The 19,339-nt window shown below is 40.3% G+C and overlaps 2 protein-coding genes across 5 annotated transcripts; both read right to left on the reverse strand.

The window, feature by feature from the left end:
• Positions 1 to 771: 771 nt before the first annotated feature.
• On the reverse strand, positions 772 to 10,506 carry zc3h12b (zinc finger CCCH-type containing 12B). 4 transcript variants are annotated; one of them, XM_026181532.1, is made up of 6 exons: positions 10,159 to 10,506; positions 4,217 to 5,014; positions 3,937 to 4,076; positions 3,575 to 3,809; positions 3,203 to 3,309; positions 772 to 3,113 (listed from the first exon to the last, which is right to left on the reverse strand). In XM_026181532.1, exons 2-6 carry the CDS (start codon positions 4,849 to 4,851, stop codon positions 1,690 to 1,692), a joined length of 2,541 nt encoding a protein of 846 aa, XP_026037317.1. In that variant the 5' UTR covers positions 4,852 to 5,014; positions 10,159 to 10,506; the 3' UTR covers positions 772 to 1,689. The 4 variants fall into 4 exon arrangements, with proteins under 4 accessions (XP_026037317.1, XP_026037318.1, XP_026037319.1 ...); XM_026181533.1 differs by having other exon boundaries at positions 10,105 to 10,163; XM_026181534.1 differs by lacking the exon at positions 10,159 to 10,506 and adding an exon at positions 9,604 to 10,085.
• An 855-nt stretch (positions 10,507 to 11,361) lies between these two features.
• Positions 11,362 to 19,255, reverse strand: LOC113030269 (APC membrane recruitment protein 1-like). Its single transcript, XM_026181531.1, has 2 exons — positions 18,725 to 19,255; positions 11,362 to 16,117 (listed from the first exon to the last, which is right to left on the reverse strand). Exon 2 carries the CDS (start codon positions 16,010 to 16,012, stop codon positions 12,959 to 12,961), a length of 3,054 nt encoding a protein of 1,017 aa, XP_026037316.1. The 5' UTR covers positions 16,013 to 16,117; positions 18,725 to 19,255; the 3' UTR covers positions 11,362 to 12,958.
• Positions 19,256 to 19,339: the final 84 nt, after the last annotated feature.

Consider the following 19,339-nt stretch of genomic DNA (forward strand, 5'->3'; position numbering starts at 1 on the left):
ACAAACAAACAAACAAAAGAAAACTAATCATAAATATTATTTACAGCAGAGGCAGACTGCATGGTTACTAATAGTTCCACTGCATCAGAAACACTTTAAATGCCTTTCATAACGCATTCAAAGCACCTGAACAGGATCTTCATAAAAATGTGGGAGATAGGACCATGTAATTATTTCCCGTGCCGATATTTACGTAACTCGTTTACTCATTCAATTGTTCACACTGATACGCGCATTCAATATTACAGAAATTAATTACAATTACATTAGGGTTCACTTTAGTCTTAAATTATGATTGTAAGCTGTCTACAAACAGAACCCAGCAATACAATTCTAAATGAAATAAACATGTTCACTTCTGTAAAATACAGTAACTTCGGGAACTGTTTGATGGTTAAAATCAAGTTTAAAGTAATATTTCAAATGTCCAATTAGTATTTTTATGACTTCATCTCAATACAGATACATATTTTAAATACCTCTTGCTAGCGATATCAAATAAAGAAGTAAATGACTGAATTCATTTTATTAAGTCATTTTATTTTAAATCTAAACTACGAATCCTTGAGGCCAAGTCCATAACATGTAACTGTTTCAATTAGATTGATTGTCATTTTAACTGACTTTATTTTAATTTTTTTTTTATTTGTATTCTTTCACTTATTGTTGCATGTGTGTTGTTGCTGCCTGTGTTTGAGTAATTTCTGTAACTGTGAGACATCTGCTGCTGCCTATCTTGGCCAGGTCTCCCTTGAAAAAGAGGTTTTTAAATCTCAATGGGATCTTCCTGGTTAAATAAAGGTTAATAAATAAATAAACTTCCTTAGTTTTGTTACTGTGTTTGCCAACTAATGCTAACTAGCTAGCAAGCTTGTCGATTAGCTCACAAGTGCCAATATCAAGCTGTTGATTTGAAATGAAGAAATAAATGATGGCTTTTAGTGTTTTTTGGTCTTTAAAAGATTGCTCTCTGAATTAATCAGCCAATTTTAATTCCTATAATAAACTGTCTTCTGTGCTTACAACCTACCTAGAATGTTAGCTTGTTAGCTAAGTGGCCTTTGCAGCCTTATAATAAAAGGAAATCTAAAAGTTTACTTTATCTGTGTTGTGTGTTTCACGGAGTTCATTTTTAATGACTTTTACAGCTAACAAGAGCAAAAAATGTTAATTCTGTTAACAGCTTTTTACCTTGAAAGCTGAACACTGATTAAAAGGTGACAGGTGGTGTCATCTGTATATATAAATACATATGAGTTTAGATTTCATTATTTTACTTTATTTCACACATTACTTTATTTATATATTTTACAAAATGGATTGAATATTTCATATTGTTTTCAGCCTCTACAACTTTGTACAACATGTAACATCATTTAAATTCAGTACTGCCAAAGGTTAACGACAATACAGGAATTACCTTTCATGTTAAACAGACACTGCTTCCCTGTTCCTGCTCAGGTAGTATGAATACGTTATGAACCAGATTTCTAATAAGGTGTTGGCTTGTATCAGCTACACCCCACTTCATACAAAAATGTCCTCTATCCTACCAGAAACATTTAAAAACAACTAACTCCTGAGGGCAGACATTGCACATGGAGCAACATTTAACATGTGCCTATCTTTGCAAAGAAATCCTCATTTCTCTTATTAAATCCATTTTGAAGGTTTCATACAATTAACTGTTCAGTGGCATGACCTCAGTTTTGTAACAATGACAGCGGCAAGTTGCTGCGGGTCTGTCAAATGAGGGTTCTTCTCCATTACAGCGTGGACTATGTAGGCAGGAAAGATGTTACAAAGGTTCCTGTATGTTTGATACTGGTGGTCTGGGATAGCATACCGCTCTTGGTGTTCAGCTCCAGATGGGGCCTCCCATGGCGAGTTCCAGATTTGTTCCATTTTGTCTGGCATGCTGCGGACCATCACCCGCTCACAACATGGCATCAAGCTGTTACTCAGTGGATATGAATGATATTCATAGGACTCATTACCACAAGGGAGAGGGTCCCAGCTTGCATGCTGCTCACGGCACAGTGGAGGTCGCCTCTGTCTCATTGGGTTGCTATCATATAGCCTTGAATCCGATATGCTGTCCATACGAGTCATACCTAGCGAGCGTGTGGGTTGTGAGGACAAAGGTGGGAGAACATTCTGAGTTAGGGGATAATCTCCAGGACAGCTGGACCTGGCTCCCACTGCAGCATGCTGGATATGTGGTGCTAGATGAGACCCAGCCTGCTTACGTAGGCCTTGCTTGGGCTCCTCTGGTCCGTAACTCTGTACCCTAGTCAGCGCTTCATGACGAAACCCGTGGGAGAACGCTTGCATCCTAGTCTGTGCGGGAGACTGCTGCTGCCCCTTCATACTCTCCTCTAAGCTACTGTCCACAGAGCTTGGGTACAGGTCCCCATAAGACGAGAACGAGTCACTGTTTGAATGGCTGAGGCAGGATTCAGGGCAGTGGCTGGGGTTTCTCTGATACACATGCTCGTGCTCCATGCTACAGAAACTGTCAACATTATGCATGCTGCTCATGCTCATATTTGAAAAATCACTGTGCAGTGAATAATAGCCATGGTCACTAACTGAGTCATACTTTGGGAACTGTTCACTATATGTTACAGAGGCGCCATGACTATTAGTAACTAAAATAGGAGGGTACTGTACACTAGACATGTGCTCCAGAGAACTGTGAGAAAACTGCAAAGAACCTGGCACTGGGCTGCTGGCTGATCGTGTGTTCAAGGCACCAGCTGCGTGGCTCTTGGCTGGCTGCATTGTGGGCACACTGAGAGCAGACACGAGGGAAGGCACTGAATTTGTCTCAGACTTCCTAATGGCGGACAGTGCCTCTGGAGGTTCGCAGGCCACTGAACGAATGCTCGGGTCAGACTGACGTTTGGGTGCCACGCGTTTGGCCTCAGAGCTGCTGTCCCCCTTTACTGTTGCTGGACCAATCCCACATTTAGCTAAAGCCCCTTCACTCATTGTTTTCACTGCAGACAATTTGGCAAAAGCCCGTAGTTCATCAGCCACGGAGCGCTGTGGCTGGTTGACACGCTCTGGGTGATAGTACTTGCACTTGTGTCCATATGTGCATTTTTTCCCTTGTACAAAGAAACGGAAGATTAAGTTAAGAAAATCAAACACATTGAATACCCAGACAGAATAGCAGTATTTTGAAGAAAGAACCTACCATAAGGGCAAGGTTGTTTTTTGTGCTCTGGAACAACGGGGCGTTTGCGCAGGAAATTTTCTAAGCTTGGTCCATGTCTTCCCAATGGATCATCAGGTGGCATAAACCTAATAGCAAAAATATTTATTATTAAATGCAAAACTGTCTACCACAGAATAGAATTCAAAAACTCCTATTGTCTATTATAGATCACAATATAAAAATGCAACAGTTCATGCAACATATATAGTCTTTATTTTGTTGATTTATTTACATAAAACAACCCCGACACGTTTCTAAAAAGACACTTTATTTGTACAGTCTAAAGTGGTATTCATGAAAGCATTTTACATAGTATAGCTATGCCATAAAATGACAGTAACAGTTTCTTACTTGTCATTGACAAATGAGTACATTAGGAGTCGCTCTTCTATAAATTTCTTCCATTCTGGCTTCTCATTTTGCAAGTCTCTGTAGTTGTCATTTGACACAATAATTCCATCAGAATCATAAGCCAGCTTCACTATGAAGCGATCATCATAGCACACCACTCTCCTGCCTTGAACTCTCCGAGACGGGGTGAAAACCAAGATCTTCTCTTTCTCCAGCTTGCGTAAGATTTCTTGATCTGAAAGAGGAATACTGAGTGAGTTTATGTGCATCAGTTTGGTAACGGTGCAAGTTAAAAGGTGCAAGTTAAAAGGCTGCTCTTTAAATAGCACCAGTGTTATGATGTAAGGTGAATGCACAGTCACCTGCGATGAGGGCATCAGGTCTTGACTGCTCCTTTCTCCAGGCTGGAACAAACACAGTGATGTCTTTGTGTCCTTTCTCCAGAAACCATTCAACAGCAAGCTGGATGCCACGACAAGAGAACACCTCTTTGTTTCCGTGGCTATCAAAACATAACAGTATTAGGTTTAGTTAACTTCATGGAACAGCTGACTATTAAAGGAAAATACTTCAGGACAATAAGTTTATTCTGCACAGAGCACAGACCAGTTCAATGTGAGTCTAAGTCTCTGTGTCCCTCACCTCATTGCCACATTTGAGCCATCGATGACGATAGGCCTGAGGTTATCAAAACTATCCACAGATTCCTCTTCCACTGACACTTCGGGACTAACAGTCTCTTTAACACAGGGGGAGCGTGATATTGACGTGGCTGTACTGCTGCTGCAAGACTGGTTTTCAGGCTCTGCTTTGTTTCCGAGCCGTACTAACTCGGCAAGAACATCGTTAATAAGCGCAGCAGACCCTAACTTGTGGAGCACAGTTTCAACCTGCTCTCCTGAATAGCCCAACTTCAAAGCAAATTCCATCTTAGTCTGGTACTCTCGCTCACTGGCGGGCTTAGCCCCTGGTGCTGCATTGGTCTCATCCTCACGAAAGTCTTGCACAGTGCTACTCTGGGAAAAACTGGGCCGATCAAGGCATGGGGAGCGACAGAGCTGTCGGTGGGGTTTTGTTACAGCCAGTGGCTCCCTTCTCTTACAGCTACTGCTGTTCACCTGAACCCTCCGATGTTGCTGCTCTTCCGATTCGCTATCTGAGCTGCTTCCATCCTCAGACTCGTCAGTGGCATGCTGCGCCTCGCTTGAGTCAATGTTCTCCTCCCTGCACGGGCGTTTTTCCATTTTGAGCTTCTCCACCATGGACCATGCTGTCATCACGTTTGTCTTGACACCCCAAATTTCCACTCCATGCTTCCTCACCTCCACCACAACCAGCTAATCATGCTAAGGGATGGACTTTTAGCACTGCAGGCTTCTCCTCCAGGCCAAAGGGTTACGGCCTCTACTGTGTGAGCAGGTAAAATCAAATTATGTAATCCTGCAAGAAAGCAACAAAAATAAGGGTCAATATGTCTCTTTCATCAATCATTTTTTTTCCTGAGCACCTAATCTGAAGTTGGACCAAAAAAAGACACTGGGGGAAGATACCAGAATGAATCTAACAACGATATAGTAAGTTTGGCCCCTCCTTTCCTAAAATGGGGGTTTTTGTGTGGCAACTATGGCTGGTCCACATTTGAAGACAAATGTTATTTTATCTTATTTGACGAATATATATATGCATTCCTGTTGTTTGTGACAACTTATAAATAGAAATCATGAGTTGTTAAAAGGGAGTTTTCCTTCCCGCTGTTGCCAAGTGCTTGGTCAAAGAGGGTTGTTTGATTGTTGGGTTTTATCTTTATTATTGTAAGGTCTTTACCTTACACTATAAGTGCCTCAAAGCGACTGTGCTCATATGAAAATGCCCATTTCAGGGCTTTAGAACAGGAGTTTGTAAACCAATGAGTGATGTCAATCTTTAGTACAATCTGTGGTATGGAAACAGAACCACTGGATTGCATGGCAGATTAGGAGGGTCCCATATCAGAGATTTGCTTTTGGTTCCAGGATGGTCCAGCGTAATACTAACTTAGAAGGTATGGCAGATTTTCAGTTGTAAGTACAGTAGGTGCTCCCAGCTTTCTTTTATACATAATAAAGGTAATGTTGAAAGGTAAAGTAAGTACTTGAGATTATTTAATAGAAAACACTAAGAATACTAAACTCAGAAATATATATCAAATTAGTCTACAATTATGTCTTCTAACAAATTCCAATAAAACCTGGGAAAACGCTTTTGAGCCCCAGTCTTCTGCCCCTACTTGTGGTAGACCAGTAAGTTCTCCACCAGCAAGAAACAATACCATCTGCAGTAAGTGACTGAATTATTCAGGCAAATGAAGCACAATAAGCACACATGCTGACTGGTCTGCCTGACACTGCTATATGAGACACTGGATTCCTAATTAGCAAATAACTGCCATGGGTGGGTTTTCCCCTTAATTATGATGCTGGGGGCCACAACTGCAATGTTTTTACTCTTTACCCTTTCAAAGCCTACTAGGAGTAACCGTTGAAGCCCTTTTCTGTCACATTTCAGGCCTGCTTATAGAACAAAATGACTCAGTATCAGAAGTTAATAATGAAGTCAGAGATCACACTAAGTGTACTGGGGAGATCCTCATATATCATCTTTATGGGGTGAAAGAGTTAAAGCAGCGCTTGTTTTTGGTAGCCGTCAGGCATCGTTACTCATTGACAAATGGAGGAACATACTGAACTTTTCCTACTTCCCTCCAACAACAAAAAAAAATCATTTTATTTTTACTTGAAATATCCCCAAACTATACTTGACTATAAAATTATAACTACAAAACTATGCTTTATTGCATTTTTAACGAAAAGTAACATGTCACACACACAGACCACTAATTCATAAAAATCTGACCACCATTTATGTATCTTAAGCAGTAATTACAAACTACAGCAAAGCACCTGACAAGGTGTTGCATTTATAAACTAAAATTACCAATAAACCTAAACAGATTTGTGTATATTTCTTTGCTTATTTTCATGTAGCATACAGATACAACAATCTCAATTTTTGGACAAACAAAAGCCAAAGATATAAACATTAAAGTGTCACTGATCTCTTGCCTAGTGCAAAGTCCTTCTATTTTTCTGGTTTTAAAATGAAAATCACAACATTCTGGTTAAAAAAACCCCAAAAAAACCCAAAACTATCCCCCCCCCCCAAAAAAAACCCCCATACAAATCACACAGGTATTTAAAATAAACACAATATTTTAACTTCATAGCAACATTGAAGCCAGACATACATGGGGTGTAAGTACACGAGTTAACATAACCTAAGAGAAGTGTGGGCTGAACAGTGTAAGCCTGCACCACTAATCCCCTGACAATCAATCTGAATTGAGGAGAATTCCACAGGGAGCAAAGCTGTTTTATGGTAAAGCACTGCGGGGATTTTGGGGTGCTCGGAGTCTAAACCACAACACGCTGCCAACGGCTCAGAGTGCACATTGTTTTTACACATGGATATTGATAATCAAATAAAATCCATGGTAAGCACTCTACTGAACACACACACACACACACACACACACACACACACACACACACACACACACACACACACACACACACACACTATACTACACTTTCCCCCCAGTCTTGCAGAGACAGTACAGCCAGCTTCGAGCTTCAAGAGGCACAGCCCATGATGTGAGTTGCTTAGCAACACAGCCTTGTCATCAGCTAACTCTTTTTTACCAGTCACGACTAACACAAACACAGCTCATCATCTCTCTTCACGCAGCCAGTAAATGCAGAACACCACAGCTGCGATACAACTCTACATCAAAACTCATGAAGCGGTGATTTAAAAAATTTTAAAACTCACATTTAGACCTTTGTTTGGGGTGAGCATTATAAAAAGAAAAGCCAGTCTTGGCATTGTGAAAATTGACTGAATCATTTGTCTGACTCTAAGCACTGGCTCATGTAATAACACTTCGTCACTGTATTGGCAAAACACTGCACAGGCACCGACATTCATGGGAGCTACTTTGAAGGTCAATCTATGGCTAAACAAGCATACCTTGTGATGTCAGTGTTTTGTGTAGGCTTACTGCATCAATAGAGCCTAGTCTCATTCCTCATCACTACTTGTGTAAGGACAGAGAACAAACCATGGTTTGAATATCTAAGCACGCAGCTGTAAGAAGGACGAAGGAGAGGGCGATGAGGCACTGTTGTGGAACTTCTAGGATTAGTGGCAGACACAGTACAAAAGCTCACACAACCCACTGTCATTTACAACATTTTATGAGCACATGAATACGTGTTTAAAAAGAGCTAGAGCTCTTTCAATCCTTTCCCTTCCACCTCCAGATTCACAGGCTTAGTCTCAGCAAGACCTCCAGACTATCCCTGCACACACACAGGCTCATGCAGATCTGTTTCATAGCAACAAGTGAGGCAGGCCCGTGAAGCCATCTTTCGTGAAGCTGACCCAACATTAGTATCCAGAACAAACCAGGAATAAACTGCAGTACACAGCAAGCTGGTGTTACATTTAATGCTTGTGTTGTTATACATCTTGAAATCAAGGCTGACGCCTTAAACCACCAGCTAAATCACCAGTGTGATAAAGAAAATAAATTACTTTGGTACACTTTTCCATTACTTTACATAGAACTAAGAAAACATTACATCTTTCGATCCTTGTTCTCATATTTTGTGGTTTTGCTAAACACAAAATGTAAATACATAATCAGCACGGCCAGTTTCCAGAACTCTGTGTAAATATACGTCCTACATACTCCTTCAACATACTCCACCACCCCAAAACTGCAATAGGAAGATGCTCTACATCTGTGGCTCACCAATTAAAGTATCAAAAATCAATAGAAGACAAGAAGACAACATGTGCATATTATTTGTACTAGCATAAGGGTGCGTAACAATGATCTGGAACTGTATTGGAAATAACTTCATTTAGATTTTTTTTTTACTTGGATATGATTCAATATAAGAAGGAAATAAAATGTCATCCAGGGAAACCAGTGAAGAAAGATAAAATGTCATTTCCTCACTAACCCTGATCAGTGTTTCAGACATCTGATGTATAGCAGGAAGAATTAATGCTGGTTGGCACTACATTTCCACAAGCTCTAACAGCAGTTTTCACTGCAAAAAAAGAAGAAAAAAAACAACAAAACAAACTTCAATTTAAATTTTAAAATGTTAATTTCTTCATCATATGGCCTAATCATCAACTTTCATCAAGTTTTCAGCAGTTATCTTAGTGGATTCCTGTCACTTACAGTTACAGTTATAATCCATGGCAAGCAGGAAGGAAGGTGTTTCTTCCAAGTATCATCATTATTTATAGATTGCTGTGCTTAAAGACACAAGGGTGTTTCTGCTTCATGCAATCATTAAACAAAACTGAATTATAACAAATTATAGTGATACAAACAAAAGTATAAATCATGAAAATATGTTCAGGTCTTTAAAGCATGATCCCTCTTCCCAGCAAGTTAAATTTTGTATATTATTACCCACTTAAGGTCCAACCAACTTTGGTCTGCTGACAGAATTTTTTCTTAACCTGTTTTTTAAAATGCATTTTTACAATTCAATTCAATTTTATTTATATAGCGCCAAATCAGACTTTTACAGAATTTTACAGACTCCTCTATTTAATCCTGTGTTTCATGAACGCATCCCAACACAAACACACACTAAGCTGGACAGTGACAGCAGACAAAATTACATGTGACGACTGAAGTCCATTTTCAGATTGATCAAGTTTTTGCCTCTACAGGAAACAAACTACATGACTTGTAACTAAGGTTAAAATGGAACATGAATCCTAGTGACCCTCCTGAACTGCTGAATGAACTTTGGTGGGCTGTGTGTGTGCAATGATTCTGCTAACAAGCTGACACGTCAATACAAAAACCTCAAGTGCTTGATATCTTTAGCAACAGCATCATGAGTTCAGAGGGATGAAAGGAAGGTTAAACAACATGTCATTATAAGACAGTTTGTACTTACAACGCATTCTTTACAATAGCGCTGTAACATGACCACTGCACAAGACGTCGTCTTTGAAAGTCAGTTTGATTCAAGAGAACTGCTTTGACACCCTTAGGCCCCGGGCTGTGGTTAGCATACGCTAGCAAGCCAGTCTACTCAGACAACTGGAGTCAACATTTTCGCTACATAAAAACAACAGCTTGACAGGGGTTGTCCTATTCGTCAATGGCTTGAGAACGGCCGAAAACGCCTATTGCAAGCTACAAGTTAACCAACAACCTTGTCAATGAAGCCAGGTCTCTTATTTGGTTAACGGTAGCAACGCTAGGTAACGCGACTGAGCTAACATAAAGCCATCTCAGAGGCATCACAGGGTAATATGCTAACGTGAGTTAGCTTCAGTTGCTGAGCGTGTGCTAACATTTTTGCCGGAATACTATAGTAACTTAAGGTAAAGTTGACGCTCATTTAACATTTCAGATGTAACTAAAACAAAACCAATACGTTACGATGCCTTACATATTCTGCACGTATATCACCGCCATCGCTGAATTCAAACGATGCTCATCTCACCTTGTTGCTGTCATCCTCCTCGCCTGTAACAGTTATGTTTTGCTGCCATTGGCGCTGTCGCAGTTTGGTCAGGGTTGCCAGATAAGGCGAAGGAAACAAGTAACCTTAACTGTGAAAAGCCACCAGGGTCAAAATAGCCAATTTCTTCCTCCTGCTCTCTCAGCATGCGGTTTTATCAAACATTCACGATGCTTTTTTTCCTGGTTGCGTGTAGTGATAGTTTGAGAACTGTCGTTTTTCCAAAGCAAAAACACAAAAGCACACTTGTTTTCGTTGCCTTCTGAAAAACATTCTATGACGAGACGATCAAGGTGTTATTTCTTATAAGAAGTGCAATGTAGCCCAACTGCCCTGTTTTTGTTGCATTGAGTGACTTACTATTGTCATGTACTTTCAATATATACAGTAGCGTGTCAAGACTCTTAAGTCACCCTTTTCTTTATTTGTTGCTAGGATAATGGAAATTGAGTGTAGAAATGTACTTAAACATGTGCAAACATAATTGGAAATATACAACAGGGCAAATACTGAGTTTGTTCATTTCTAACAAGCTTGAATGTCAATATTTATTTTTCAACACAACCTGAACACTATTAGGCAGTTTTCCTGTAACTTTATAAGTAGTCTTCAGAAATAGTTCTCCAGGCTTTTCGAAAGGAATTCTGTTCTCTGTCAAGATGATCACACACTGCTTTAGTAATTTTGAGGTTCCAGTTTTGGGAAGGCCAATCAATGAGCTATATAGTCGTTTTGTTTTGAATCATCCAGGTACGCTTTTACTGTATTGGAAGTGTGCTTGGGATCATTGTCATGCTAAAAATGAATCTGTTGCCAATTAGTCACTTTCCAGATGGAATTGCAGGTGGATCAAAATCTGACTGTACTTCTCTTTGTTCTTAATTTGACAATACCTCCAACACCACTATTTGAAATGCAGTTCCAATCCACAACACAGCCTCCAGAGTGTTTTACAGATTGCTGTAGATACCCACGGTTGTACCCCTCTTCTGACCAGATGCATCAGTCAGGTTCTATGGCGGGTTCCATGCTGGACGTTTTCCCTACTTCTTAAGGACATGATATTCAGGCACTGTCCATCTGCAGTAGATCATGTTTAAGGCCTACCACTTATTCTTTTGTCCTCCACCTGTTCTGTTTTAAAATCTTGTAAGGAAACATAAGAGTGCAAGAAAACAAGAGGAGTGAAAATGGAAAACGTTTTGGCTTCTTTATTTTTACCTAAGGCAGTGTTTCCATTTCAATAAGTAACAGATTTTCAAGAGAAATTTCCCACTGTAACATGAATTGAATATAACTGTAAAACTATTACAAAAGAAAAACAAAAAAGGAATTTGCAATAATCCGGAATACATGTTACAGTGTACAAATAGCTTAGGATATAAATACAAATTCTCTGACATTTCTTTTAATATTACTGTTAAAAAAAATCTATGACAATCATCTGACAATTTAACCTCTGACTGAACAAACAGTAATGCACAAGAAACTGATACATGGACAAAATAGCAGTTTATATTAAAAAAACAAAAAACAAAACAAAAACTAGGCCATTTGTTCATTCTGCAAGCTTACAGTAGCACAAATATGGAGTGCAACATTTTAGTAAGAATTCTGCACTTCACAGGTGGTCAAGCTGTTGTAAAATAAGCCAAAAACAAAACAGCACACACACACAAACACAAAAAAAACTAAACAGAAAAAAAGGCCAGATTGGATTGTCAGTCTACAAACATTAAGCTTGTGGCTGATAGTAGCTTTTTCCCTTTAATTTTGTTGCCTCTAACCATTTTTTTAACATATTTAACTTCTTAGCTGTTTCTACACGCACTACTGCAGAACATTTTCACAAACAGGGTATCTGCATGTAAAATGTGCTATACAAATAATGTAGCTTTGCTCTGCAAAGCTATCTACAGTATGTAAAGCAAATAGCAGCTGAAGCATGAACTATGACTGTCTGTACATTTCTAATACCTGCTCATCTTGTTCTGGATCTGGTAAGAATTACCTGCATTTTGAGATTAAGATAAAAATAGAAACAGCTTAATGTGATTCATATATACCCCATGGAGGTGCTTCTCTCTAACACTTCTTTTTGGCCTTTCCTTAAACCAGTATGGCAAAAAAAATAGCATAGAGGGACTAACATAACTCTCATGAGAGCAATAGACTGTGGAAAAGCAAGAAAAGGAAATACAAACATAAGCCGGCATTAAAAGCATAAGCATTCATGTGTTTAGAGGCAACTGGCAAAGTAAGCAGGACTTGGTCAGCCTGGACACCAGGCTAATGAATACCCACTAAAACGAAGTATGACATTATTGTTGAGGCCTGGATGCCGAGGCTACACGTGGGCATGAACATTCTAGTGAAATTCAATAGCTTAATGAGATGATTCGATACAAATGCAAATGAAACAACTACTCCCTTAAATGCCTTTGATGGACTACCATATATGTAACCAGTTTGACATAACCTACTGTTCACTGTGCAAATGCAGAAAATTCAGAAAAATCTGAATAAAGTCAGAAAAATCTGACTTCCGAGCACTGTGCTAATGATGTCACACACTCCCAAACTTCATTCCACTTCCATTCTATCACAGTGTCAACAACCTTTCAATGGAAGCAGTTGTGCAAATAAAAATTGAACCATTCCTCCATTGGTTGACCATAAAAACACTCGCTGGCAAATATACATGTTATAATAACTGTATGACTGAAAAATTGAGAGCCTTCCACTTCAAGGTTGCCTCAGGAAGATTGTTGCAGGCTACAGGTCACACCACATCCCTCGGTGTTCTTGTTTCACTGATGGTGGACATTTCATCCTTAGACACACATGTGCTCAGAGGACTCTCAGTATGAGACATTGCAACCTGGTGACTTTTACCACACTGATTATAGGATTGCAAATTAGTGGCAGTCTGACAAAAAACGTTGTCATCAATATCATCGGCTACGTCCTCCATCATTCCAGAATAAACAAAAGTGCTATGAGGTAAACAGGACTCTAACTGCAAAGGAGGGTGGCACTGTCTATTGTAAAGCTCAGTGTTTGGTGAAAGTAAATCACAGGAGATGCTGTCCGACATATTAGAGCAAAGACGCTGGGATTCACTGCTGGATGTGACAGAGAATATCTTGTGTTTATGTACTTGGGTTTGACTGAGACTCTGCATCTTTTCACTGATTTCCCCATCTGTCAGAGGAAGGCTTAAAGCCATTTCTGACCTCGTTTGCCATGATAAGGCCATAGTGTTGCTGCTGTGTCGAACTTCTGATGCAGACACGACTACATTCTTCTTGTAATATGGTGAGGCATCTCTCTCCAAGTCCTCTTCTGTCTGAGGACAGGAAATGATAGCATCTCTGTTCTCTCTGTACGAGTCAGGCATCTTCAACTCAAGGCTTTCTGTGTCCAGAGACCTACTTCTCCTCTCTAGAGACAATGGGTTAGGCATGGACTGACTGACTCTTGTAAGGCCGAGGTGCCGTGGGAGACTGGCAACCGCCCATGTATTACTGATCATGTTCTGTTCATATAGGTCTAACATCTGATAGTCACATTCAGCAAATGCATCCTTTTGTAGGTAGCTTTCCTCAAATTCCTGATAGGGCGATGAAATGTCCTCCTCCAGTTCCATGTGAATCTGCTCATCATATTCACCTTCATTATGCATATCCACTACATCAAACGTGACTATGGTAGGCAAGGCCTCCACATTTGGAGTGATGGCAGAATTTGTCTCCAAGTCATCCACATTGTCGTGCAAGTTGCTCAACATTTGAGTGTGTTTTGTGAAGTCCACGAGTGCCTGTGAAAAACACACAGTTTGCCCATCGTCCATGTCGTTGTTAGAATCTTCAGACGGAGAAGTGATATTTCGGTACGGTAAAGCCACAGGCTTGTTTTCCTCGAGATGTTCCTCTTTGGGTTCACAAAACGTTTCAAAGTCTGGGTCAGACATGCTTTGGAATGATAAGCTGCTATGCCTTTTCTCAGTGTCAGCATTTATGGATTTGGCTCTTTTTTCGCTGGAAGCAAGCACATCTTCTTTTTGATCATATATATGCAGCTCTATATGATCTACTCTGACTGAAGCTTGGGCTTTTGTGTTCAAGTTACAGTTTTTATTCATAGCGATTTCTGGCCGACAAACCACACTGTGTGCCAACTCCAAGGAGTTACTGCATGTGCTGGGCATCTCCAGAAAATCATGAACTTTATATAATTCTGCACTTATTTGTAATTTGTTCATTTCTGGGACAAAGGCTGAATCTGTAACATCAGCTGGTTGACTTGAATAGTCACCCAGTTTTGAAATGGGAAGTTTGGATTTGCTTTCATAACGTGGGCTCACGAGACTTTCGTCAGGCGCAAAAAGTTCATAAAGGGCATCGCCGCTGTAACTGTCTCTGGGTAGCCTTTCTGTTTGAAATCTGTCCGTTTTTTCTCGTCCTTCCTCTGGCCCTGGTGTAGTTGAATCGTAGTAGCCCTCATCACTATTTGGAACTGACTCCTGATGCTCACTTTGAGGAGTTAATACATCAGCAATTGAGGAGGAGTCCATGCCACCGGCTTGCTGTCCGCTGCTACTATTCAGCAAGTCCATATTGTGGGATGTCGTCAGCTCAGCAGTCACGTCTGTGTGGTCTTGATTGCAACTGTAGCAGACCTCCTTTGAACTATTGTTCCCCCAGAAATCCTGAAGACAAGTTTCATCCAAATCCTCAGGCGAGGCCATTTCTTCGCCGCCTCCCTGATAAGTAAGATAACAAGAAGCCCTCTTTCCTCCATTTCTGCTCCTCTCTCCAGAGACTGTACTCTCTGTGATGCTGTCGTCTTCTTGATCTGCAATGATGTCCCCGCAGCCGGTGAGGGAGTCGAAGCTTTTCAATGACGCGACATCCCCAAAAATCATGTCCAGTTGATCTGTTGAGCCAGCCGGTGTTTCGGACGCCTCCGACATCATCTGAAGTTTCAGACAGGGCTCGCTATGTCCTCTAGCTGGCTCCTCATACTCACTGGAGACTACGGCTATCAAATTCATTTCCTCCAGCTGATCATCACTCACCTGCTCGTCAACCTCTGACTTTGGGCTTTCTTTCTCCAGACTCCTCTCTAACACTGTCTGCACATTGGCCTCATTACGTTCAGGACCAATGGAAATATCACTTGTGACGTCTACAAAATCAGGCACATTGGGTTCAGATCCCAGGCACTCTGTGACAAACTGGCTGATGTCCCGGACAACAGGCACCTCTTTCTTGCAGTGAGGAGAGGACATTGCAATCACTTCAGTTTTAGCCAATCCATCATTTCTGTGATTTCTGTGATGCTTAAAACTGTGAAAAAGACTCCTCAAACCCTTTTTTTGCCGACCAAGAGTCAGTGATTTCTGCTCAGCAGCAGGATGACTACATTCATTGCTACAACTACTGTGGAGCTCTCCCACAGTGTCCCTCTGGCTGTGGTACTCAAAATCTCCAGCTGAGGCATACCCGCTTCTTAGACCATCATCCTGACTGACTTTGCACAGCCCGTCATGGGTTTTGCTTTTGCCGATTCCTTTCTTAGTGGACCACTTGTTCTGATTTTTGCTCCTTCCTCCAAAAAAGCTTGGTAGAATACAGATACTTTTACGAACTCCAAAAAATGTCAAGGCAGTCCTCCTGAATTTTCCAGATTTTTGAGATTTCACTGTTGCATTCATGGTGTCTGGCTGAAGCTCTCCCACGACGTCATCTGGGTAACATCTTGAAGGCTCTTCGGAGACTGATGGTAAATTCCTGGTATCACTTGGTGGCTCATCAACACTGCGAGAAGCCATGGCTAGCACAGTTACAGGAGCACAAGTTTGATAAAAGGCACAATAGCTGAAGTTTAGAAAGCAGCAGATGGGATGACTGCTGTGAACTCCTCCATCTGATGAGTCCTGTATTGCAAAAATTAAGACAACAATCAATACCCCAACACTGACATTTAAACATTTATCAAGGTTTCTACTGCCTAAAACTGTATGCCTATCCTGATTGCAATTTTTTTTTCTTTCTCTATTTTTTTTATTTTTTATTCTTTTACATTTTTGCATTTGCAGTGCATTCCCCTTACCATTTAATTGCAACTTTAACTCTGTAAACAGTGTTCAGGTAGGACAAAGGGGAGGTGGGTAGGGTTGGGATGTGTGCAAGAGCTGCAGAGAAAACCACATAAAAATGCAATGCATCTATGCCCCAGAGGGCTTTCTTTTTGAGATTGTGAACATTTCCTTCTTCTGAAGCAGACAGTGTGGTAGAGAGCTACAGTGGACCCATTGTATCAATTCAAGTCACTTGGAATCCTCATCACTAAACTGTTCTCTACACGCTTTAACTATCAAGGGAACATCCTCCCATCTTCAACCACTGCTGAGCTACATGAAAGTGGAAAGAAAATGCACTTCCACTCCCACCAAAAAGTACTAAGTGGAGGGTTAGCAAATAGAGTAAAATAAATCTTAAACACATAGAGCCATGTTGAATTTAACAGTAGCATTTATGGGTTTTATTACAGTACAGGGGCAGTCCTTTGCAGTTCAAGGAATGCATTACCTCTTTGCAGTTTGTGATTTTAGTCTTTTACACTTAATCCTGTTTCGTTAATGTTAAATAGCTGTGCTGTTATTTGCTAACTGATTTATTTTTCTCAATTTAATCTTGAGTGCAGGGCAAGCTAGCAAGTTAAGCTCTCCTTGCAACATGGCAAATTGAACCTCCCCCACCCTAATTCAGATGTGGCGTTTGGAACTATTTTGGTTTTCATGTGACGTATGACCCTGAAGGTAAGCGCGTCATGGACAAAAGTAAAACAGTATGTTGGATGTGCCAGGAAATGCTCAATTACATTGGTGGGAACTAGTGTGTTATCGCAGTTAGCTCGTTAACGTGTTGGCCATCCAGCCCCAGGCACGGGGCGATCCGCGGTAGCTCGTTAACTTGCCGTGTTGTGGCGATAACGTAATTTCAACGAGATTAACGCTGACAGCACTAGTGGGAACGCAACGAATATGACTGCACATTTACTCCGACATCATCCTAGTGCAAAGACAAGTGGAAGCAGACAAAAACAACAAGCACGCATGCTACAAACTTTACCTGAGTCATATAGACAGCCGTTAGCACATGATTCTCCTTATGGGGACCTGATATGTTTAATATGCTGCTGAGAATATAGCCCAGAAGAAGCGTATAGTATAGCTTTTATTTCTCTGTAATAAACTCTCTTTTCCAAAGATGAGTGATTTCTCGATCAGATATATATATATTTTTTTTTATTACTTTGTTGTTTCAGCAACATTAAATTTAAAAACTGTACTTTTGAGTTAAAATATATATTTATAATTTTAATAAATGACAAATTAAAAAGCATGAACATTTTTTTTGTATCGAAAAAATATCGAACCGTGAATTTTGTGTATCGTTGCACCCCTAATATATACATGCATACATACATACATACATACATGCACACACGTATATATCACCACAAACATCTCATAGTAACGTGTTAGAGTGGTGATCATTTGGTCTTGTTTGCAGCCACAGGACCTAAACTCTGTTTACCAAAGTATTCTAGAGATTAAGATCTAAAGCTTGGTTGGGGCTGGTCGTGCAAAAAAATTAAATAAATACATTAAAAAAAAAATCACAAGCAAGGCAATGCATCTACAACTCAAAGACTGTGGAAGAAAAACAAAAAAATATCTACATGTTACAATAGTCCAGTCTAGACCTTAATTTGACTCAAATGCTGTAAAGCTCAAGAGAGTAGCAAAATGAAAGAAGGCAAAAAGAAGAGTGGAACAACATTTCTTGTGTTTCAATGATATGAGACATCGATGAAGTCATACAGAAAACCATTACTTAGTTACTCTTGCTAAAGCTCCCTCTATGTCTCTTACAGACTTCAGGTGCTCAATAAATAAATAAATACACACATATGTATTTATTGTGGCGGGCCTTCGACCAGGGTTGCATTTAAGATGTATCCCACCAAGAAAATTGTTTCTTTCTACTTATGTTAAAAATAACATTTCTGTTTGAGGGGGAAAAAACAACTGATGAATTCAACCTTCTATTAATTATATATGAACTTTCGTGACTGAAAAAGACAGATATAATTTAAAAGAAAACTGAGCTGAGCTAAAACTATGCCAGCTTACTCTGAGTCAGAGTTGGCGTAAGAAAAAAAGCTAAACGCTACAGATGTGACTTTTCTGCAGCTGTGCGGTTGCCATGCCACAATAAACACTAGCGGCGAACGTTGGATCAAAGACGGCGATTTAACCTTTTTTTAAAAAAAAAAAAAAAAAAAAAAAAAGAAAGGTTAAAAAACACTTCAAATGGTAGCATTTGCAATGGAAAACGCCAGCGACTACACATAGCCTAAACCTATTTGTAGCTGCTGCAAATATAGACCTTGGCTTCCATATCAACTAAACTAACGACAACGTTAGCCAAGTAACATAATAGTGGTTGGTGAGTCATGAAGTAAACAAACTTACCAGCTAAAGCCACATTCTGCCGTTGTTGGCTCTTCGACCAAGAGACGAAGTTAGCTCTCAGTGCATCGTTTGTGCTAACGCTAAGTTGGCTTGAACTTTGAGAAACAGCAGCCTGCTTGTGGTCGACGGTGGCCCCAGAGTAGCTTTAACCAGACATAGTTTCATTTATTTCCAGGTACCGTTAGCTAGTTGGGGGTGCTCTGCTAGCAGCGTTAACCGCACTCACCAGTGTGTCCTCACCAGTTTGTGATAATATGACTCACTAGTTGCTAGCGGTAGTAACGTTAAACCACACGGCAGCAGCAGTGTACTGGAAATACACGCAGAGCAGCCGACCCGGGATGAGATTACCGTGTCTAGTTTAGCCGCATGCTGCATTAAGGTGTTCGCCCCTTCAAAGAAAACAAACTGCATTTAAATCCTGGATGATGACTTCCTCTCTCGACTTGTTGGGTAATTTTCCCAAATCTCCTTTTCACAAGTCTCTTCGGCGCATATTAGTGACGACACACGTGTGTATCGCAGGGCGTAGTAAAATCGATGAGTAAAATCTACACGTATTTCTCAAATGATATCGTTGCACATTTCATTAAAAATAAATTCCACATTTTTATT

Source organism: Astatotilapia calliptera, chromosome 10 (assembly GCF_900246225.1).
Source record: "Astatotilapia calliptera chromosome 10, fAstCal1.2, whole genome shotgun sequence".
Lineage (NCBI taxonomy): Eukaryota > Metazoa > Chordata > Actinopteri > Cichliformes > Cichlidae > Astatotilapia > Astatotilapia calliptera.